The 22945-nt window shown below is 42.8% G+C and overlaps 4 protein-coding genes and 1 long non-coding RNA gene across 9 annotated transcripts in view; 2 read left to right on the top strand and 3 right to left on the bottom strand.

The window, feature by feature from the left end:
* Window positions 1–4723, bottom strand: part of LOC128877156 (uncharacterized) — a 10650-nt gene extending 5927 nt beyond the window's left edge. Inside the window, exons 1-13 of the mRNA XM_054124211.1 lie at window positions 4484–4723; window positions 4217–4343; window positions 3989–4095; window positions 3481–3654; window positions 2874–3031; window positions 2299–2428; window positions 1439–1537; window positions 1245–1371; window positions 1074–1180; window positions 773–946; window positions 558–706; window positions 261–398; window positions 173–185 (exon numbers count right to left, since the gene is read on the bottom strand). Coding sequence (XP_053980186.1) covers window positions 173–185; window positions 261–398; window positions 558–706; window positions 773–946; window positions 1074–1180; window positions 1245–1371; window positions 1439–1537; window positions 2299–2428; window positions 2874–3031; window positions 3481–3654; window positions 3989–4095; window positions 4217–4343; window positions 4484–4576 — 1596 coding nt within the window. The 5' untranslated portion in view covers window positions 4577–4723. The remainder of the gene's footprint in view (window positions 1–172; window positions 186–260; window positions 399–557; window positions 707–772; window positions 947–1073; window positions 1181–1244; window positions 1372–1438; window positions 1538–2298; window positions 2429–2873; window positions 3032–3480; window positions 3655–3988; window positions 4096–4216; window positions 4344–4483) is intronic.
* A 373-nt stretch (window positions 4724–5096) lies between these two features.
* On the bottom strand, window positions 5097–7411 carry LOC128877708 (15-hydroxyprostaglandin dehydrogenase [NAD(+)]-like). 3 transcript variants are annotated; one of them, XM_054125256.1, is made up of 8 exons: window positions 7286–7411; window positions 6931–7068; window positions 6723–6837; window positions 6523–6649; window positions 6317–6423; window positions 6025–6201; window positions 5803–5948; window positions 5097–5680 (listed from the first exon to the last, which is right to left on the bottom strand). In XM_054125256.1, exons 1-8 carry the CDS (start codon window positions 7336–7338, stop codon window positions 5482–5484), a joined length of 1062 nt encoding a protein of 353 aa, XP_053981231.1. In that variant the 5' UTR covers window positions 7339–7411; the 3' UTR covers window positions 5097–5481. The 3 variants fall into 3 exon arrangements, with proteins under 3 accessions (XP_053981231.1, XP_053981233.1, XP_053981234.1); XM_054125258.1 differs by having other exon boundaries at window positions 6931–7044; window positions 7286–7403; XM_054125259.1 differs by having other exon boundaries at window positions 5499–5680; window positions 5803–5872.
* Window positions 7412–7644: 233 nt separating this feature from the next.
* On the top strand, window positions 7645–11234 carry LOC128877710 (uncharacterized). The gene is made up of 3 exons (XR_008457291.1): window positions 7645–7784; window positions 10670–10902; window positions 11093–11234. It is a non-coding gene; the product is annotated as an uncharacterized LOC128877710 (long non-coding RNA).
* Window positions 7801–15884, bottom strand: LOC128877709 (15-hydroxyprostaglandin dehydrogenase [NAD(+)]-like). 3 transcript variants are annotated; one of them, XM_054125260.1, is made up of 7 exons: window positions 15616–15884; window positions 12246–12366; window positions 11743–11866; window positions 11547–11653; window positions 11109–11282; window positions 10674–10822; window positions 7801–10334 (listed from the first exon to the last, which is right to left on the bottom strand). In XM_054125260.1, the coding sequence occupies exons 2-7, from the start codon at window positions 12336–12338 to the stop codon at window positions 10220–10222; spliced, it is 762 nt and encodes a 253-aa protein (XP_053981235.1). In that variant the 5' UTR covers window positions 12339–12366; window positions 15616–15884; the 3' UTR covers window positions 7801–10219. The 3 variants fall into 3 exon arrangements, with proteins under 3 accessions (XP_053981235.1, XP_053981237.1, XP_053981236.1); XM_054125262.1 differs by lacking the exon at window positions 15616–15884 and adding an exon at window positions 13335–13359; XM_054125261.1 differs by lacking the exon at window positions 15616–15884 and adding an exon at window positions 12533–13052.
* Window positions 15885–16359: 475 nt separating this feature from the next.
* On the top strand, window positions 16360–22864 carry LOC128877155 (kelch-like protein 10). Its single transcript, XM_054124210.1, has 10 exons — window positions 16360–16437; window positions 16530–16714; window positions 16990–17327; window positions 17742–18073; window positions 18489–18673; window positions 18827–19038; window positions 19449–19784; window positions 20214–20336; window positions 20557–20724; window positions 21727–22864. The coding sequence occupies exons 1-10, from the start codon at window positions 16360–16362 to the stop codon at window positions 21900–21902; spliced, it is 2133 nt and encodes a 710-aa protein (XP_053980185.1). The 3' UTR covers window positions 21903–22864.
* Window positions 22865–22945: the final 81 nt, after the last annotated feature.

Genomic DNA, 22945 nt, shown 5'->3' with positions numbered 1-22945 from the left:
GTATACAAATGTATATTTCATGCCTTATCTTCTAAACGCTATTAGACGTACACCATTCTTGATATTGTGTATATTTTTCAAACATCCGTAGTGCGGCAATAAATTATATTTCAGACATCCGAATGAGGAATCGGTGCTCGAAGAATGTTTATTAACACCAGTTGAATTTTACAAACACAGTTTCGCTAAATAAGTACTTTATTATTATACATGCGTATCATACAAACGAGATATTATTGACCTAAATGAGTTATCTTTACATATCTGGCCCGAGTTCCACTTTCTCGACAGGAGGGAACTCGATGGCGTAGGGTGGTTCTTCAAATTCGCTGACCCAAACAGATCCGTTCTTGCCTTTCTGAATTATACTGACCATAGCACGGCCCACGTTATCGACCCTGATGAAATAAAAATAACAGGTGGACGTGGATGAAGCATTTTCCCCCACGGAAAAATAAAACCAAGTTGATCACGAGACAAAAAAGATGGCGTAGGATTTGTCTACTTCCTATTTCGGCGCAACGGTACCTCTGACGGATAAAAACTCAATTACTCACGTTTGGGACTTGTGGTCCCTAATCTGATCCAAATATTTGGGAAAGTCGATCAAATCGAGCGAAGTCGTCAGCATCCTGTCTACGATATTTGTGTCCGTGAGTCCAGGACATACCACCATTAAGCGAACGCCAGTTTTGTCGTAGTTCTCCTGCGAGGGCAAGCGAATAGACGAAATTCAAGGTGGCAAGGAGGTAGAATTTGAGGAGATATTTACCAGCAGGCTCCGACTGAATGCCATGACGCCATATTTGGTGCAACAGTACACTGGACTTACACCCACGGGCCTGTAACCCGCGACTGATGAAATATTCACAACAGTTCCGCCTTTGCCACCTTTGTGTTTACTCATGTGATCCATGGCGAGCAAGGTCCCGTGGATCACGCCACCCTGAAAGTTCAATTGAAATTGTTTCGTATTGAATGTATAAAGCAGTAATGGCGGTATGTAACCAGAGAGTGGCGAATTATTTTTCAACATATCGTGTCACTTTACTACTCCGCCATGTTCTACTCACAATATTCACACGAACAGTTCTCTCCCAATTCAATTCGTTATACATGCCAGCGTTGTTGATGACAACGTCGATGCCGTTGAAGATGCTCACAACCTTCTTGAACGCTTCTGCAAGCAGACAGCGAAATCTTTATTCTCGCAGCTCGTAAACGTCGAAGACCGCATCCAGTACCTTCGAAATCTTTGGTGACTGAAACATCACAAGGGAAGAACGTCGCTTTGCCTTTACCGTACTCCTTTTCCAGGGTGGTTGCCGACGTCTGACCAGGCGACGTTGGCAAGTCGAGAATCGCGATAGTCTGAGGATTTCATCAAACGTAAAATTGCACGGAAACATCAGTACACCGACACTATCTTATTTGTCACCTTCGCCCCATTTTCCAGGAGTTTCTGGGCAAAGCAGTATCCAAGTCCCGAAGCAGCTCCCGTGATCAAGATAACCTTGTTCTTAATGTTGTCCATGGTCTGCAACCCTGTCAGAATGTCGAATCAACGACAGTACCACCACATTCGATTCGAGGAAGGAAGAGATACTGGACCGTTAAATAGGCGACTCCGTGGAAAAGTAGGAAGAATAGTGAATATATAAGCAGAAAAAAACATATTTGTAATGCAGTTTATATATTCAATGATGCAGCAAAGTTTGTGCAACTCGGTATACGAGCAGTGAATATTCAAATTCGACGGATAAACTGTTGAACGAAATCTCTGATTTGTTGAAGGACGAAATCCTAATGACTACGCTCGAAGACACTTTTTGAACGTTATTATTCAGGTGTGCTATATACCTTTGCAAGCAATCAAATGATAGATTTACATACATAGACAATATGAGTGCATGATTTTGGCTACTATTTTGTTTCTAATACTTATAGATTGTTATGTACATTGATCTCACGCGCGTGAGCAAGGAGGCCAAAGTCTAAGGGAAAAGAAACTCGATGCACGGATGTCAATGGTCACCTATGTCAAAGGTTTAGTAAAGCCTTGAAGTGAAATGCGTCGAAACCATCGGTTCGAATAATATTACACGATATGTGTTACTTTTACTTTTGTTTATTTCGTTACATAGTCCTCAAGTATACTATTCAGTAGTTTCATTTAACAATAGAAATATTTTCTAAGATCACTTCGTTCTATTCAATAGATTTACATGTATAATTGTAAAAATACGATTATTTTCATCCCCATCTTGGTTTCTCGACGGTTTTTCACGATCTTCATGCAGTGGTCTTCAAGGTGGTGTAATTTGGCAATTCAATGGCGTACGGGGGTTCGTTGTTTTCGACGACAAAAATTGCCCCGTTCTCTCCTTTCTCGATCAGTTCCATGATGGCGTTCGCCACGTGTTCCGGTCTGTTGACAGGTACAAATAAAACAATATAAATGTTAACATTGATAAACGACTCTATTCTGCAACGATAGTGAAGACAAAATAGTTATAGTAAAAAACACTGAAAACATTTACTGTAGTATTTTATTATTTATATAAACGTTCATGTTCACCATCGTTGTAGAATGAAGCCACCGAAGAGAGGACAAATTTTTTCTCGAAAAAATAAACTGAAGTCCCAGATATGTTTGAAGTAATAATTATTATAATCGCGTCAATAAGTTGAATGTAACGTCGAAGATAATCTTTCTCGAGGTGGTGTGACTGCTTGTCACGTATCGTGTTCACTCGAAGAGCAAAACAAACCGCAATTATATATCATCGTCTTAAATGGTTGATCGACTTTCGACTTTGATTAGCTGAACGTATTAACCGAGAGGAATAACGGGAACGACTGTTCTTGCTTACGGTTGTTTTTTCAAGTTGGTCATCGCGAATGCCGCCATTTCTTCGTCGAGGAGATCCATTGCGTGCTCTTTACTAGACATGAACTTGGAAGCCATAGTCGTGGTGGTCAGGCCAGGGCATATCGTCAACATTCGAATGCCGGTTTTCTCATAGAAATGCTGTCGAGTTCGTACGGAACTGTTAATAGTCGCATGAATGAAGTAAATTTGAAAATTTCGACGACTCGGTGTCTAAATTAGTATAATAATTTTGGGCTATCGACGTTTGGATGACTGACCTGCCGTCGCGTCGTACCAATTATGTCAAACTATGAACGAGACGTAATCTCGAAATTATGTGGAGCCAAGATAATTTCTTTCGGAGCCGACGCTAAGAAAGTCTCTATTGACGAAATTTATATTTAGCACACATCAATCATACGATAATACCTAAGAAGAGAAGCGCTTATCGCATCCGTTAGCCTTCAAGTTGAAAAACAAAAGTCTCTTTAACCATATCAGACACATTCGAGACGCCATTTCGTTTTTTTTTATACTAGCTTTTCGCGAAGAAATTAAGCGCTTTTTTGTTTTTATATACACAATTACGAATCGTAAGTTCTGTTTACCTTTAGAGATCGAGTGAGCCCAACAATCGCGTGCATTGTTCCTCCGTAGATCGGTGCTAGCAGAATTCCATCGATGCCACACACCGAGGACATGTTCACTATGGCACCGCCGTTGCCTCCTTTATATTTTCCCATGCTGTGCAATCCCAAAACCGTACCTTGAACCACGCCTTTCTAACACGAAACAGATTGTTTTTGGTATAAAATATTGGTCGTTCAAAAGCGGTAGTATGATTTTATTATCTTGTCTTGTTAGAAGCCCATTTAGAATTATAAAACAGCTCCAAACAACTAAGCAATTTTATTTAATTACTATTCTTTTTTATTCACATTAAATATTAATGACTATTACCACTCATTGATTCCATACGTTTTACGTTACATTACCATCTGCATTATTTTACAATTGTAAGTATTCATTACATAATTTAATTATTATCCAAAGATCATAATTAGCATACTTTTGTTTTTTATAACGCGTTGAGTAACATAATGTCGAGTCGCTTACATAATTAATGTCGACCATAACATCCCAATCTACGTCATCCATGATGCCAGCGTTGTTTACGACGATATCCAGGGTTTCGTATGTGTCGATAACTTTCTTGAACGCCTCTACAAATATCGATCGAATAAATCTAGACCTTTCCTAATACTATCATTGAATAGAAAGAGTAAAGACCACAACAAATTTCTGTCGAGAACAAAATTCTGTGACTAGTAAAACGGCAACCACCTTCCAACTGCTCGTTCTTGGAGACATCGCAGACGATGAAAGTAGCTCGATCCTTCCCAAACTCTTCGATCAGATTGGCGGCCGCGCTTTCGCCCCCGGAATCTGCCAAGTCCAGCAATGCTACTGCCTGAAAGTCGAACAAAAATCATAAATTCCAACTATTTTCTGCGTTTATTCATTTGTGGTGCATCGCGTGAATCCGTGGTTAGGCGTATCTCTATAAAATCTCTGAGGTCGACAAGCAATTCGTAACATCAATAAAAGTACCTTTGCCTTCTTTCGAAGAAGCTCCCGAGCGGTGCTGAAGCCAATTCCGTTCGCCCCTCCGGTGACGAGGGCCACTTTGCCCTCGATGTTCATGATCGATCGAGGTGATCGAGCCTCGATCCGTTAGGTCTTCCGTTTTCTTCAAGATCGGCGCGAATTCAACCACGGTTTCGTGGCGTTCCCGCGGACGGTCGGGTCACAAATATATTCCGCGAAGCAGTCGACGATGGACCGTTGTTCGCATGAAACTCGAGAAATCGAGTATCGATCGTACGAGATTAAATGTCCCGTGTCTAACCCGGTGGGCAACTCGATCGCGGATCCGTGGGTAAACAGGATCGAATTTACGCCGATCGCGGAAAAAAATTCGCCACAGCCGGAGGCTGGCGACCGTGTGCAGGAGGCCGTTTATTTCTGTACGTTTATTGAATTACCGATTTGCGTTGCAGACACTGGTCTGAGAACCATTCGAATGGGAATCTGATGTGTGAATATCGTTATTTCAGAAGTGTTGTCCTTGCTATTATAAAAAATACAATCGTTTCGTTCGTCTGACGACGACGCTAGATAGATTTGACCGCTTAAGTGTATGTAATAATCATTCATGGTAGTATATGGAGGTCACATTTTATTTTAAACGTATTATAATGTATGATAGTATTTTACAATTTAAGTTTCTCCAGTTCATAGGCCGATGGTATGTTGATGAGATAGGGTGGCGCCCCATTTTGGACGACGCAGACCGCGCCATTTTCTCCTTTTTCAATTAATTCGACTATCCCCTTGGCCACGTGCTCGGCTCTGTTCAGAATAATTAATAATTGATATTTGTCACTCGATATCACTCTTCATTTTTTCTTCGTTGGTCCACAGTTAGTTTGCTTCGATGGTGAGCAGATTTTGGTAGTATCGATCTTAGGGTTTTTGGAGACATCGATGAGTGGTGGTTTCGGTTTGGCCTCACAGAGCTTAAATTGACACAGTACTCTTCTACTACTCTACCCTGTATAATAACGACAGAGAAATGACTTTACTTGACTTCCATAGATTTTCGGATCGATTTTCTCGCCTTCCTTCAGAGGGAAATGAATCAATCGAGGGATTTCGTGAACGCTGATCGCTGGTTCGACCACCCACGTGCTTCCGCTTTTCGCCCACGCCATTACGTGGCCCAAAGCTGACCTGATTTGACCTTTCCTGTAATTTTTACTTTTAATTTACTATATTAATTTAATTTTTCACTCTGCTAGTAGCGATCATTTAAATTCCTATTTTTGTTAATGCAAGCGAAGCTTAACTTGATAAGTAATTTCACTCACGGGGTTGGTATACAAGGTGGCATGTCTCTGAGTCGATCGCGAGGGATTGGGTCTGGGAAATCTGGTAGTCCTATATCGCAGAATTGTTTATTAGTCGGGCAAAGGGCGACGAAACGCACTCCAGTTTCCTCCACACTGAACTTCTCCTTCGATGGGATAGAAATATACACAAGACGCTCGATGCGAAGTGAGTTTCAGTTTAAGTAAATTAATTTTAAATACCGCGAAATCCATCGTGACTTCTATAGCTGGTTCCTTCTTGCAGTAAACAGGGAACGGATCCTTCGGCCAGCCCATGAATCCGAGAATACTCGCGCAGTTCACTATTATCCCTCCAGGACCGCCATGGTTCTTCCCCAAAATTTTCAGGCCCGCCCTGGTAGCTTTGGATACGTAGTTCTGTAAAATTTTATACTACAAATGCTTTCAATTTCTACTAAATATATTCTCAGGTTTAATATCGAGCCTCACAGGCTTGATATCTATAGTTTTATTATTAACTGTTATGGCGTACCTCCTTCTTCCTCGTGGCGTTGCATTCCGATGGAAACCGTTCCTTGTCGGAATCATTGAAAATTATGTGTATCTGCTTGTACTTGCAATGTGCCTGACTCAAAGTAGCTGCGAATATTCCCAATTATTATAAACAAGTATCTCCTATTCTTATTTCAACGTTCGTTCTCCAAATATTAATGTAGCAATGCGAATTTATGTATTAACCTTCCAATTGGCAAGGATTGTTCGCGTCGTATTCGAAAAATTGCACGCGATTCTTTCCATAGGAATCGCAGAGCCTCTGCGCCGCCATTCGACCTTGATCGACGTCGTTATCCGCGATCACGACACCCTGGGTAATTTAAACGAATTAGGACAGAAGTTAGAATTTTTCTTGGAATATTACAAATAGAGGAGATACTAACTCGTGCCCCTTTACACAATAGATGATCAGCAGCCGCAAAACCAAAACCATCGGAACCGCCTATCACAATGGCCACTTTGCACGAAGGATCCAGAATTGGTTTAGGCGAATCACCGCTACGATTTCATTTCGATAAAATGTCAAAATCGTTACCACTGGCCCTTCGTGAATTTTAAGAATTTCAACTATTACTATAGTACGATATTTACCAGTCGTAGGGTTTTATGATTTTGGGGCCTTCCGGCTCCTTTTTCTTCTTCTTCTTCTTCTTTCGCATCGTGCTGGTCGCGTGAAACTGGCACGATTTGAGTTTCGTCAGACCTCTGAGGGAGAAGAAACTCGGTTGGCTTGTGAAAAATAAAATTTATTTCGAAATAATATGTACGGGGTACTTTCAAAAAATGATTTTATCGAAAACCTGCGAAGTAAATATTCAAACGACTACAAACACGAATTGCAAAGGGGCGTTGCGCGCTGCGCTTCCGGTTTACCGAGTAAATTGAAAAACAGGCAGGGTATCGAACAGTTATTTCTAAAACGAAGTATCGAGTTCGAGTAGCTTACCTTGGACTATTGAGAAGGTTGGAGACGAGCGAGGTTAGGTATCGCGTTAACATTTCGCTGGAAACTATTATACGTGTATTTCCCAACGTTGCAGTCGAGGTGAGACGACTTCGAACCAGAGAACGCAATGACGCACCAGAAATCGAGAATTCGAAAAACGTTCACCGAGTGACAGATAATTGAAGTTTTCCTTGTCAGTCGGTCTGCAATTACACGTTGATTTTTGCTCTCCAGTCAAACGATCGACTAAGTAACGAAGCATAATTTGTACGGGCTGCAGGAGCAACGTTACGCAATACATTGCTGCAGCCAGCAACACCTTGTTCACATTATTCATCAAGCGAAAAGTCTCGGAAGAAGGAAAACTCGGAGAGTCTAACGTGAAACGAGAATTTTGATCTGTGAAACTAGTCGACTTTTGTTTCTCATGTTAATGAAAGCGATCTCCGTTATTTCTAAAACAGGACGATAGACGAAAGTACCTCAGAAAAGGACAAGGGTAAATAAATATACATTCTCTCCTTTTTTTAAAAAGCTATGCACTATATTAGCTAGGCTTGCAACATACATTTTCCGAGCAAATCATAACAAAACCAACAATTTCCACTAGCTATCGACCGTGCCGCCGATTGAGAGTACGCATTGTTTATATTCGAGTGTGCGATAGTCCTTCGATTACGAGCCCCCGTAAACGCTCACGTTGCTCGATCGGAAAGTAAATCGAAATTCTAATCGCTAATCGAACCCGCTGACGCTCGTTCATCGACGAGCGACAAATAAACACTCGCAACGAGAGGCTCGGGGTCTTTCGATCGAAGAATGGACGATTAAAATGTAGAATAATTGTGTTTCGCGCGTCGAAGACACCGAGTTTAGGCCTCGACACCGCATATCTAAGCCTAACTTTCTTTCTTTTCTCTCCCTTTGGTCGAATCACCGTTTAAAAGTTCTTATAAAAAATTACGAGCACGGTAACACTGTTGTCTCAGAACAAATCTTCGGCTCGTTCTCATCGATTTACTTCCTTTTTTCCCTTGTTCTCGAAGAAATAGAATCGTTTCGTCGTTTCTCTTTTCGTTGATCGGTGAAAATTGAATCGTTCACATGGTATTCTTTCGCAGTCTTCGAAATTATAGACAAAACGCTAAAAATTACGAGGACCGGTGTGCGTCGAAAAGTTTCGTGGATGGAATGAATTCTACCTGATTTGAATTTATAGCTTCCAAAAATACTATTCTCGAGTTAAAATACTGCAGTGTGCGCTACGTATATAGACAGTTTAAAAATTAAACTGCGATTAGAAAATTGAGATTTTTGTTTTGTTTAAAATACTCGGTTACTTTGCATTCGAAAAATACATGCAACTTTCACGGAATTTTAGACAAGTTCGATGAAGCGGAAGGTAAAGCGAATGACGTTTTTAAAATGAATATTCTTAATAAATTGCCTTAAATTGTATCGCGGTACTCTGAGTTCGGCTTGAAATCACCTGCAAGTTGGCTGTCGACGCTTCTCGAAATCGAAGCTCCCCAACTTTAAAAAGCTCTCCCTTCTTCTGCCAATAGAGTACGACAAATCAAGTATCAAATTACACGACTTGAGCCGTCAGAATTTTAAATATTAATTACTCGTTTTCAGTTGAAAAGGTGGCCGCAGAAGTTCGACATCGACGCTAAGCATTTCTTGCTCTATTGTCGGAAAAACGCTATACTTAGAGTAGTATTAAAAAATTTAGAAAACATTGGTTCAAATCCATACGAAAAGTATAAAAAATTCGTCGTTATCTTTCCATTAAGTGTATCATAGAACACTTCGTGTCGCTATCTAGGAAAAAGTCTTAGATTTTACAAGTAACCGTGAGCCAGAGGTGGGCAGAATTTTTGTTCCAGAAGCAAGTACAAGAATAAAAGGTGAACAACCTTTAAAATGATCGATTAAAGGTTGAATTAAGATTTAAATTGAACGAATAAATACTTATCCAAGTAACTATTCGATCGAATAAATGTCACGTGTAGATCGCTGTGTGTTTGATTTAATTTTTTATTCGAACAAAATTTTGCTCACCTCTAATAGAAACTTGCGAGAACGCGTAAAACAGTGTCGTTTAACGCGTGTCCCAAAGTTCGGAGGACTTCCCCCACTTTTGGGGGTCATGTGCAAGTTGAATACGATCCAAGGAGCCCCTATTAATAAGTGTGGAACCTCGTTTAATGATTTCTTAACTCTTAATCCGCGGTGTCAGTTCTTTAGATTGCAAATGTGTGTTTTCTCACCGTCATTCGTGCCACTACTCGTCGGACGACCCCTTTGACTTTTCTAGCCCTACTCAACACGGTGACTTTCAAAGGAAAATAGAATCCGAAGGTGTACGAGTACTAGCTAAGACAGATTCGAGTGAAAGTTTAAGGATATCGTTATTTCCTCGGAGATCACACACGTAACGAATGCAATAACTTTAACACTTTTACTGACGCGTTTAATTAATCATTAAGTTTGCGACCTCCATCGAACTAACTTCTCCTTTAAATGTAATGGAACAATGTACAAAAAAGTGTTCGTGCCAACAAATTATCCCTTCTCCCCATTTTTCTTTGGTATGTCGTGAGATGCTTCCCTTAGGATGGGTTTACAGTTCCGGGACTGCTGCAGGGCAGTCTTGCAAGGGATATTCGCAAACCTGAAGGTTCAGAAAATATTGAGTCATCGAAAGAAAGTCCTCGGGAGACTTTATTAGTGGAATAGGGTGAAACTACCCCTTCTCCTAGAATAAATCCAGAACGGATGTTTGAAAACTTTCTGAACCCTTCAGGTTCGCGAAGCTCCCTCGTCGCTGTAGTTCAGGACTATAATAGAGGTACATTCGCAGTTATGGTACGGCATAGTTATTCGTATTCAAGCGAGGGAGGATCCACGCGAATCGTGGCATTAGGATTCTTAGTATTTCGGGAAATTGATCTCGTGCGGTGGCTGATCCTCCTCGATCATCCAAATGCTTCCGCTTTTGCCAGTGTTCAGGATGTGGAGCAGTGCCTTCGCCACATGCTCTGGCCTGGAAATCAAAGAATTTCAACGAAATTATTTACGTGGTAAGATCTGCGACAATCAAGTAATTGCTATCACGCATCTGTTACAAGCGAATTCGTCTGAGAATAAAGTGTTACATAAATAATACGATAAGCTAGACAAACAGTGTCACATGACTTATGTGATAAGTTAGATAGCGAACATATTTGGGTTTGTACATTGCGTTGGTACTGATTTTCATACAAAATATTAACTTATAGTAACTATATCATGAAGCAAATCCATATAGTATTTTAATAAAAAAAAAAAAGCTTTGAATTTATCATTTATATAATTTTATTATATTTTATTTCATTATAGTTACCCTTGTGGAACCGAGCTGGCTACGTCACGACGCCAGGCGTCCTCGTATCGAGCCCAGAGCAGCTTTTTTCTGACGTCCCGTACCAATTTACTTTCGCTTGGGCACAACGCCATGACTTTCACGCCGCTTAAGTCCACGTGGTACTGATGCTATAGCAAACAACAACAACAATTCTTATTGAGGAAATGAAGAATGAAGAAAAATTCTGAACGAAGAAAGAAAATGAATCGTAAGAAAATGTTCCATGACTTTATATCTATTGGGTGTAATAACTAAAAATTAATTTTTGACGATAGTTAAATAGTTAACGATGGGGAATATAATTTTGCATTCCATATTATTTGTGTTTTATTTGAGGATGATATTGTAAAGCCTTTGTGAAAAGACTTTCATTTACAGTAAATTCTCTTTTAATTTAGATGTTGACAGGCTTACCCCGAACGCTCTGGTGAAATTGACGATGGCTGCTTTAGTGGCGGAATATATTGGAACACTGGCGTAGGGATTGATGCTGACATCGCTTCCGATATTAACCACGATCCCACCGCGACCACCCCTGTCGGTTCCCATAAATCGCTGAGCCAGCAAAGTTCCGCGGATCACGCCATTCTGAAACAACGAGTTTTAAAATCATTAAAACAATATATCCAATCGACTAAATAAAAAACTGCTAAAACAATTAGAAATTAGAGGATTTGAAATCTTATAAATGGGAAATTTATAAAAAATATGTAATTCTTCCACTTTGAAATGTAAACCAATCGCGACATTCTTGAAAATAATATTTATTTTATTTATAATTATTTTTATATCGAATTCAAGCTCCCCTGTATCGCAACAAAATTAATAAATAAATCGAAGATGAATGCTTACGACGTTGATGTCGACTTCCAGTTCCCAAAACCGATCGTTCATGATCGCAGCGTTGTTGATGACGATGTCGATGTGACCGAAGGTCGCGATTGTCGTTTGAAACGACTCTGCATGTCAAAACGAACAAATTGATTATGATAGCCGTAGATGCATTTTTACTAACGATCGCGCCAATAATTACTTTAAACGTTCGTACCCTCGAATTGTGAATAATCCGTGACGTCGCACTGACAGAAAATTACATAATCCTTTCCATGCTCCGTTGACAAGGCTTCCACCAGTTTCTCGCCTCCGTCTAAGTCGGTGTCGCACACGGACACCTTGCAAACGATGAAAAAGAACATAAATAAATGGACACGTTCGTTATTTGTATACACGGTGTTATATTATTAACAAGTAATTTTTTATTCAGCAGAAATCGATCAGAAAGAGCGATAAAACTTCCTTCCCGACAGGGAGAGACTTAAATATAAGCTAGCTATTTTCGAACACGACGCGTTGAAGCATTTATGGAGCGACACACTAAGCCAAGGGTATATCCTTAAGGAGGATACGTGAAATTTAATTATGGTCGTTAATGTTCTCCTAGATCCCTTATCAAGAGGATTTCATCGACGTTGGTGTTTTACGGAACAAATCTTTATTTATAGCAAAAGATACGAGGAAAATATAAAAGAGAAGGTTTCCTCTTTCACTCACCTTCGCGCCTTGGTTTAATAATTCTATAGCACACGATTTTCCGATACCGGAAGCGGCACCCGTCACCAGGGCAACTCGCCCATTTACGTCCATTTTCGTTAGACCCTCGTCAACTTTTCGTCTGCGAACACAAAACGCGTGGAACCACGTTTAGTCGAAAACATATTAATTAGAGAAATCGAGGACATGAAAAGCGTCTCTCGAAACTTATTATCACTTATTACACTTTCCACGATTACGCAGATATCACTGAAAAATTTCGTACAAGTGCAAGTACACACACTTACTTTTACGAAAAATATCCTTTCGCGAGGAATTTCTATTTATACAATCCGCGGGATCGTTAAATAACTGTTTGAAACAGATATTTTTGAAATCTTTTCAACCCTTGTGGTTTAAGCCGGAAGGGTCGCGCTCGTTTATCGTGTCCGTTTGGAAATCCGCGTCTAAGCAATTTACGGTCTGGCGGCGACGTGTGATCAGCAGGGCGGGCGAAATCGAATTTCACCGTCTCGTTATAACCATTTCGTACTCGGCTTCCCAACGTCGATGGGGATGCTCGCTTGGAAATAAAAGAGACGATGCTCGACGCGGCGCATGACTCACTGAATCCGCTCCGAAAGCGTCGTTTACCACACGCTTCGACGCCAGGCTCCCGTCATGCTGTGTCTACGAGCCTTCTTGCAACTTCCCGACTACGTCATCGCTCCTCCGCTTCGCTCGTTTTGCCATAAATGCGACGACCCCATTCAGAAATCACGGCTCGAGATCGTACGAATCAAACGACGCAACGTTTCAGAATTTTTCAGGGAAAATCTAGCGGACGTAGCAGGTTCAAATTTTGTAGAGATATGAGAATGAGACATGAGAGATATGTAGAGAATTGTATGAATTTTTTCAGCTATAAATAGCTTACATCGTTAACGGTACCGAAGATAACACAATCGATGGCTTAGTCAAGATTTCAATGCTCTTTCGTGCACGTGGAACTCTGTTTGCCCAAGGATCGATTATTCCTACTGTTTTCCCGTGAATCATAGACGTTATCTTTGCGTGATTTATATAATGGAAATGTATTCTGTTGATTACCGCTGTTGTTGCGCAGGGGTTGCGCTGTTACGATCATCGGACACGAGATCTGAAAATAATTGCTTCGACGCATAGTCGCATCTTACTTTTTTACGAAATTATTATCAAATCGTCTATCGTGTATATATTATTTTAAGCCCAGGACCCCTCCTGTCCTAACGTCCAACGATTCATAAAGATAAACAAAAAAATATGATTCTGAAATTTGTTTAAATCCGCGTTTCTGTTTCAACGCCAACGTTTTCTGCGACGCTCGAATTCGAAAGAAGAAAGAGTAGTCGAAGCAGGAGATACACTTCCCGTGGAAAAAGTACGAGGGTCGTGGATTCCACACGACCAAAGAGAGAGAGAGCATTTGAAATACTCTCGCACGGAATCACCCTTCGCGAAACAGCATCACGCAGCTTCGTTTAATATTGCAGCCGGCAGTGACACCGCATCCCCCAAGCTCGTGTCTGGCAGCCGTAGATAAACCGGAGGAACACGTTTCCCTCGGTGTGCATCAAAAAGAGCCGATCTAAAAAATTCACGACGCTCCGATCGCTCGATATCACCAAGAACTGTACGCCGTTGGCTGCCACGCATCTCTCGACTCTCACCTACGCTCCTCGAAAATACTCGACCACCATCGAGCGCACCCACCACCTCGCACGAGGGAAAACTCGAGGGGTTCCATGAAAAATACCCGAAGTGGCGAAGCCACGTCTGCAGACAGTCTCGAAGAAGACAGTCTCTGGCTATCGAGCGACTCTGAGATACTCTAAGGCTTAGAGTCTAAGCATTGCTGGTCACCTCCGGAAGGCTTAGAAGGCACAGTGGGGTGGCCACTACTTCGAGCCCTCGGGAGGAAACGGTATCCAGCCACTTTGGCTCCCATGAATTTAGGATACACCGGGTTTTAAACCTAAGGGGTAGTTTCATTTAATTAGAGGAAGAGAATTTTTTAACATAGACTCGAATTTCATCTTTCTGAAAATTGTACCTGGTTAAGGATAATCTTCAGAGACATTCTAGACATACACCGAACACCTGCACGAACTTATACAAGGGTGGTTCTTTCTCACGAAATGAAAAAGAAGAATATGGTTAGAATTGTCACCTCTAACAGCAACGAGTATTTTTTACTAAATTTTTAATAATTTGAATATAATATGCACAAGAAGAACGTATGCGAGTACTTGGCAGTTCTGGATGAGCAGATAATCCAACTAATATAATTCCCAACGGGGTAAACACGAACGTCAATCGTAGTCGAGTGACGTGGCTCCCTGTGAGCCGTGAGCGTCACTCGAATTCGAGTGACAAGGCATTCAACGCGTTAATCGAGGACCTATAGTTTCTATGAGAGCCCTGAATCACCCGCGCCAACGTCACACACGTTCCTGCCATGAGGAGCTACAAAGAATGCCCCTGGGCGATCCGAGGGAAATCCATATTACCCTCTTACGACAGCAATGCTATCTTAAACAACTTTTTCAAATATTTTAACCCTTTGCACCCCTAAGGCCACCTGTACTCATCAGGCACTTGAAAGCGTTCTACGGCCATTGTCTCTGACCACAATTTATCATTAAATTAAATGTAAAATAAGGAGCCACGAAGAATGATCTCGACGCAAAGGAACAGCCTTGGTCAAGAATTCCCATTCAGTGGCATTCCCTCCCAGTCTGTACGCTGTCTCCAGGACTCCCCACTGTGCAGTACGGGCGTTACAATAGCATGGGTGAATTAAACACTGTAAACAGAAGCATCCGTGACCACACTGCCAGGGGCTACGAAGATTGCCCTTGGTTAGCAAGACCATTCAATCGGAAGCGCCTGCTTTGGCCTCTAGAGACCGAACAACAAAAGAGAAAAAAGCAACTCTTCTACTCACTGAAATGTACCTCAACAATGTTGCGAGAGCTCCCATCCAGGGGTCGCTGGCTTTAAGAACTGCTACCTACCGAGCCAGGTGTTATAGATCTTCGCACCCTTAATATCAACAAAATTTCCCACCATTCCCAAATCATATTTTCCTGTTCTCAACTGTACAGTCTCGCCAGGTAGTCGAAACTTCACCACAATCTCTTCGTCCATCGTCTTTCCACTAGTTTACACGTCATCCTGACCACCATCGAGACAACCGATCCCAAGAAATCCCCATCGATCCGAATCCCCGAATCGAAAACTCTCCAGTGGCACTCCGCTCCCGAGTCGCGGTTTATTTTCAGCCAGGGGACGGAAATAGGTTCAGGGTCGTGTCTCCTTTCGGAAGATCCCCCGGTTTCCGGTGTCGTACCTTCGATCGCAGCTCCCCGACGAATCCCCAAGCGTCTAGCAACAGGCAGACCGCGACGAAAGCGAAACGAGTCCAACGCACACGACGACTCTTCGAGAGGGTGTTGCTCGGGGTTAACGGCGAGAGGGTGTGTGTCTGCCGTGTGTGCCCTCGCGAGCAAGCTACCCTGACAAGGTGTGGTTGACGGCCGCGGACGCACTGGCTCGCTGCACCGACGGTTTTCACTGCCTCGCGATGGAACGCACCCAACCCCACAGGCTGCCCGATATTGATTGGCGCGGTTGCGTGCCACGTGACTTTTACGTGCGGGTGGCCCGTTCGCGTTTGCGTGCCACATCGTGTGCGTGAATGCCGTCAGCGTGCCCTCCCTCCTCGGACAGCCCTTAACCTTCGTGGAGTTTTGTTTCGCGGTCCCGATTCCGACACCCACCAGCAACCCTTTCGACCCCGCCCTGTCGCCAGAGATCGCCGATTTGGAGCAGAGTTTTTAGGAAACGCAAGGTCCTCGAAACTCCGAACCCACCCCCCACTAAACCTCTCCTCTACAACATAAAGAAACAATTAGAAAAAGAATTTCTCAACTCAGAATTAAACGATCAACCTAAATTATCGAAGAGTAGAGAGTATTACCCCCGTGAAACGAATTGTTTTCTTCGAGAGATCGGAAGCTGGCCGAGGATCGATGACTTTTGCTCTCGATCGCTCGGTGTAGCCGTCAGTTGAAAGTTTCGGCCTTCCTCTGTCATGGCTGCGAACCTCCGGTGCACCGGGACTCGCACTGATAACCAGAACAAATACGAGGACGTAGGATCGGACGGAACGGTGACAGAATCGAAAGGTTCGACGTCAGGTGGTGGGCGAAGTAATTGCTCGTGGTGGCCAACGGCGCGAGGATCGCTTCGTTTGGCCACAAGGCGATGGACGGCCGCGGCAGGATGAAGTTTAGGAAGCTCTTTCGCAGCCGAATGTCGCGGGCCGTCGTTTCCGCTACGAAACTGATGCAGTGCACCAGGAAGCAGGCGACCAGAGTCAGAAAATGCATGTGTCTACCGTCTAATTACGCCCTCGTTGAATTCCCCGTGGTCTGGGCCGAGCTCAGGTCTGTAAACGTCTCTCCCCATGCTTTCGCACGCGCCCCCCCCACCAACGGAGGGGATCTCCCATAGGATGTTTTAATTTATCGCGTACGCGTACAGCGTTCTGTACGTTTTCTTTCGTTCATTCGAGCTGAAGAATTCCGTCGCGATCGCCGATCGCGAATCTGTTAATATCGCTTAGAAGAATAATTCTTTCGCACCGAGTAATTTATTACTTTGCGTACTGTATTCGATAAATCTGTGAAATAAATATGGCGAACGGTATTGGATATATCAGGGCGAACCAGCAGCTGTGCGACGGTGCGATCAGATGCGCCAGGGACAACGTTTTCCCAGTGCATCGTGCAATTTTGTCCGCCGTCAGTCCGTACTTCAAGGCGCTCTTCACCGACAGCTTGAAAGGCGGGAAGACAGAGACAACCGAGGTCGCCATCGATTCCGTTCCCGGCGAAATTTTCAGTCTGATTCTCGATTACGCTTACACTGGCACGTGCAGCGTCAACGCGGACAACGTGGAGCAATTGCTACCCCTGGCTGATCAATTCGAGGTCCTCGGCGTCGTCCAGTTCTGCTGCCAGTTCCTCCTGCAGGAGCTGAGACCCGAGAATTGCTTAGGTAATGCGTGTCGATACCTTCCCGTAAAACTCGATGCGTGACATTTTTTTCTGTATAAATAATACTATACGTATATAACGTACCTGTATACCTGTATACCTGTATAACGTACGAGTCGTTGGGCTACCAGACTAATCGCGACTCTACGGGCCTGATATTGCTAATAAAAATATGAAGTTTATATAAAATCAATTCCCCACGACAAAAAGGGATCCAAAAGTCCTTAATCATTTTGCGTAGCATCACACTATAAAATGGAAAAAGATTTTTCTACTCGTACCGACCCAAAGAATTCAATCGCGATTTTCAGACAGGCCAACTACTCGCGTTCCATAGTGTTATAAACAAAAAAATATCACATTCCGTGCGAATGGTAGTATTTCGTAGCGAGACTGCTGAATTGTGTCAACTTAGGTATCTTTAAATTCGCCCGTCACTATTTCTGCCACGACCTGGAAGAGAAGGGCCGCAAGTACATTCGTCATCACTTTAAGCGGATACTGCAAGAGAGCACGGAATTCAAAGAGCTCACCAGCGACGAACTCGAGGCGATACTACGTGACGACGAGCTGAACGTTAAAAGCGAGGAAATAGTTTTCGAGGCCGTTAAAACCTGGACGGAGCACAACGTCGAAGAAAGAAAGGCCTGTTTACCGAGACTCTTGAAATGCGTGCGCTACGGTTTGATGAGCTACCCGTTTTTCACGAACAGCGTTCTCGCGTGGAGGCTCGTCGAGGAGGATGAAGTGAGTGTTCGCGACGCTCGATTATCCGCTAGCCGAACAAAAAGGATGGCCTTGCATTCAATCGACGTTTCAACTCCATTTCTACCTATTTTTCACACCCTACGTCTTTCAGCTTTTAATTAAAATTCATAAATTCCTTTCTCAAGAACCCCTTTCTTCAACCTCCTTTTCTTGTTCTCGCTTCTATGCTCTGCTTTAATATCCCTCTTCCTTTTACTTCAAACTTTTTTCTTATTTATGATATTTACTTCCAAGTATTTTTATAATATACTTTATGTATGTTCTTCTTTATGTATCGCGAGTTTTCTCTGGTAAGTACTTTTTACCATAAACTGTCCTCCGTCCTCCATTTTGTAGCTTATCAGTATATTCTCAGTTTTTCGTTCCCTCACCTTATCGTCCCCGATCTCCCAAGCAATGCCAGCAAGTGGTCATCCAGGCGAACGCGTACTTGAGCGAGCAGGAGGCAAGGCAAGGCGTCGGCGAGGTCGACCTGAAGAACCCTCTAGCTAGGCCGCGTATCCCCTACGAGATCCTCTTCGTCATCGGTGGCTGGAGCGCCGGTTCGCCGACGAACTTCGCGGAGACCTACGACACGAGGTGCTCGAGCAATGTTCTACCGACTATCCGCGTTGAATTAGTGGTTATCGCGTTGTTGTACCGATTTACGAACGCCGCGTTAACGATTTCCCGCGGCGAGAACCGTGATTGGGCGCCGAGATTCACCGGGATGGTGTGTGATGTGAACTCCAGAGCTGACAGATGGTTTCTATCAGTGAGCACGGACGCAACGCCGAGGGCCTACCACGGAATCTGCGCTCTGAACAATCTCATCTACATGATCGGCGGCTTCGACGGCAACCAGCACTTCAACACGGTCAGATGCTTCGATCCGCTCACCAAGGTGTGGCGTGAACGGGCGTGCATGTATCACGCCAGGTGTTACGTCAGCGTTTGTACTCATGGTGAGCCTCCGGGGATAGGGGGAACACCGCTGTTACAAGACTGGATATATGTAGATTCAGTATCCCGGGGATATTTAATTTGCTGTCGGCTGTATGAACAACGTAGCCATCTTCTTGTACGATGTCTTGAGAACTCTGGACACCAGACTTCGAATAATGGCCATCTTCTTGCAGTACTTGTTCGTTTTTTCAGACTCTAGGGTCACGACAGAATCGTGCAAGAACATGGCCGGTCACGATATAAAACCTCGACTCACGAGGAAGCCTTTTGCACCCTATTTGAGATCGAGCCTCCCTGCACACAGTGTCGAAGTTTAACGAGAAAATATTAGAATGTTTCGACTCGTTTAATGGGCGCAACGAATGCGCGACGCGCGAGCGTCGTTTAAAACGAATCGTTTCGCAATTAGGAGGGAAGGTTTACGCTCTCGGCGGCTTCAACGGCCGCACAAGGATGAGCTCCGGCGAACGATACGAGCCGCAGAGGAATCAATGGGAGATGATACCTCCGATGCATCAACAGAGGTCAGACGCCAGCGCTGCAGCCCTGCAGGACAAGATTTATATCGTCGGCGGTTTCAACGGCCGCGAAGTTCTGAATTCCGCAGAGGTCTTTGACGTGGAGACCAATCAATGGAGTTACATTCATCCGATGATCAATCCCCGATCCGGTGTGTCGCTGGTTGCATTTCGCCACAGTCTCTACGCTCTGGGAGGATTCGACGGACTCACCAGGCTCAGTTCTGGTAATTACTCGATTATCTACCGCCTGAAAGATCGTATTCGGGTCTTAGGTTCACCTGTTTGCTTCCCATGAGTCCCATCGACTCAACGTTTAAATGAAACGTGGGTAAATTAGTCGAGTTCTTCGAGAAGATTTTACTGAATTTAACTATCTTTTGTTTGGGATAAGCATTAATCATCCTATTAGCATAAGATCGATATTCACCTGGAACTTTGTATGTAAATTAATGTATCTATGAGTTGTCCATATGAAGCTCTCCATCGCTGCATTACTAAATTACAGTAAATTACGAGTTCCATTTATTATAGAGAAATGCCCCTCGAGCGCTTACTGTCGCGTAGGAATTTCTCGTTCGAATCCTATCGTCCAGGAATGCTCTCCTGCGTAAAATTTAACGTCTCGTTACAATATCGATCTTCCCTGGCCGTAGGGGAACGTTACAATCCGAATCACTCAGAGGACTGGCACGCTGTGCCAGAAATGTTCTGTCCTAGGAGCAACTTCGCCACGGTCATTCTGGACAACATGATTTTCGTCGTAGGTGGATTCAATGGTAAACTAATCACTCGATAAAATATTGGTTACGGTATCTCCATTTAAACTCCGAATTCCAATCGAAAAATCGAATATTTACTTCGTTAACCCTGGACGATATTTAAACATCGTTCTAGCAAATTAAATCTGTCGAACTGATTCTCACGTATAATTTACTCGAACAATTAATAATAAGAACAATTAATAACAGAGGTCTAATTGCGTATGAAAACGATCAGGTTCCTCGACGATCGCATACGCAGAGTGTTACGACGCGGACAGCAATGAATGGTACGACTCATCGGCAATGAATCTTAGTCGAAGTGCCATAAGTGCATGCGTTATCGCTGGTCTCTCGAACGCACGCGAATACTCCTACCACAGCAAAGCTCGAGATCTTGGTCAAGGTTGGTGTAATATAGTATTTTACATATAAAATTAATATAACTGGCGAGCTATGTTTGCTTAGAAACTTTGTTACATTCAAGGGATCGCTATCCCATTGCTATATACATATACTAATTAAGCAATGCAATTGAAGCACTGCTACATAATTGTATTACTTCATCGAACAGTACATAAGACCGTATAGTGGTCAAACTAACGAAAAAGGCTAAGAATATTTATTTATTTGGAATTTAATATGAGTTTCATATAATTTTATGATCCAGTCCGTTCAAAATCGCGCCAAACGACAGTGTAGCCATCTCGCGGTCAAAAGACCGAACTAAAATCCCGACCTCCGTACAGCGCACCACCGGGAAAACGTCCAAGTTTGTCCTCAAATTAGTTCCAGCTGTTGCTGCTAGATGGCGACAGTAAGTGTCGGTAACAAATAGTACATGGCGCCATCTACGGCAAACCGCCCAAGTTTGTAGCGAAACTAGTGTCTACTCTCGACGCTAGATGGCGCCACTAAAAAAAATCGATAAATGGCGCCATCTACCTTCGACAGTTGGAACTAATTTGACAACAAGCTTGGGCGTTCTGCCGTAAATGGCGCCATTTGCGAATTGTTACCGACACTTTCTGTCGCCATCTAGGTGCGAAAGTTGGAACTAATTTGACAACAAGCTTGGGCGGTTTGCCGTAGATGGCGCCATGTACTATTTGTTACCGACACTTACTGTCGCCATCTAGGTGCGAAAGTTGGAACTAATTTGACAACAAGCTTGGGCGTTTTCCCGGTGGTGCGCTGTACGGAGGTCGGAATTTTAGTTCGGTCTTTTGACCGCGAGATGGCTATACTGTCGTTTGGCGCGATTTTGAACGACTAGATCGTAAAATGATATAAAACTCATACTAAATTGGAAATAAATAAATATTCCTTGCTTTTTTCTTCGTTATGATCACTGTGTGGTCTTCGGTACAGCCTGATGAATGAATTAAGTACGTATTACTCGTTTCAGGGCAAGCGTCATCCGAAAATCAGGAGAAAAGCAATCAGGGAGGTGAAGGAGCAGTGGAATCGAATGGGACCACTTCTGTCGAAGACGATGAAGCTGTGACCTTCGAGGACCACGTTCAAGGAGAGGTCAGTGCCGTGAACGAAATGGCTGGAGGTGGTGGCAATTTTTTAGGATAATTCCCACGGTTTAATTGCCTAGAATTTAAAAAAAATTTAAAGAAAAAAATAGGATCGTTTGCGATAGATGGTAGAGACACGAATGCTCGGTATTTGTGCAGCACCATTTCGTAGCAATTATTCTTAGAAAATTGTATATTGTTTTAATTGATTATCGAAATCTTCTCTGGCTTGTAGACATCTTTAGTCTCAAATTAAATGCTGGTGCAGGATACGGATGCATTCGTGTAGAAACGAATTAAGTGTTAATCCAAGCAATGGCGTTTTCGTGCCTGCCGATATATTTGACCGTAAGGGAATAAAAGGGTCACCGTGCGTTTAAGAGCTTCAAGTGTGATACATTTTGCAAGCTGAAGTCTTCTTTTTTTGTAATACGTTTTAAAGAAAATTGTCGCGTAAAACACTACGCGGATTTTAACCGTGAGCGAGTCTTTCAATTTTAACTAAATCGATTTTTTGTAAGGGGTTTTATTACGCATTCTTTATTTATTTATTTACGCAATTCTTTTTTTTTTTTGCTTCTTTTTATAGGACACACTTGTATCTTGTGAAATTTACATGCGAAACACGGTTTCGGCACGAGCCATTTTATCCGATTAATGTATTAGCGACCGTTTTCAAGCTTTTAATTGTATCTTTAAATAATTTCGAACCCGTTCAGACTTCTTTTTTTTTCAGGATAAAGATACACATGCACGGTTGCTCGGAAATTTTGCCTTTTTGACGATTGATGCAACCGAGTCAAATTGTTATTTTTTTTTTCTACGAAAACTTTTACCTCGTCCCTGCACGTGTATCTTGATCATCATACGATTCTGGTCGGGATCGTAATGTTCCTCGCACTGTTATTTTAAACTAATAAACGTATACTGTTTACGAAATGATTCTTTTATCTTTGAACGATTAATTCTTATGTCGACTCTTCCTCGACCTGCCCATTTATATACTCGCGCAATTATTACTAGAAACGCAGGTAATGAAAGATACGTAATTTTATTAAAAACAAAAGGTAAATTAATATTTTATTGTAACAATTATTTACA

The sequence above is a fragment of the Hylaeus volcanicus genome, chromosome 5 (genome assembly GCF_026283585.1).
Source record: "Hylaeus volcanicus isolate JK05 chromosome 5, UHH_iyHylVolc1.0_haploid, whole genome shotgun sequence".
Taxonomy (NCBI): domain Eukaryota; kingdom Metazoa; phylum Arthropoda; class Insecta; order Hymenoptera; family Colletidae; genus Hylaeus; species Hylaeus volcanicus.
This window is presented reverse-complemented; position numbering and strand designations above follow the sequence as displayed.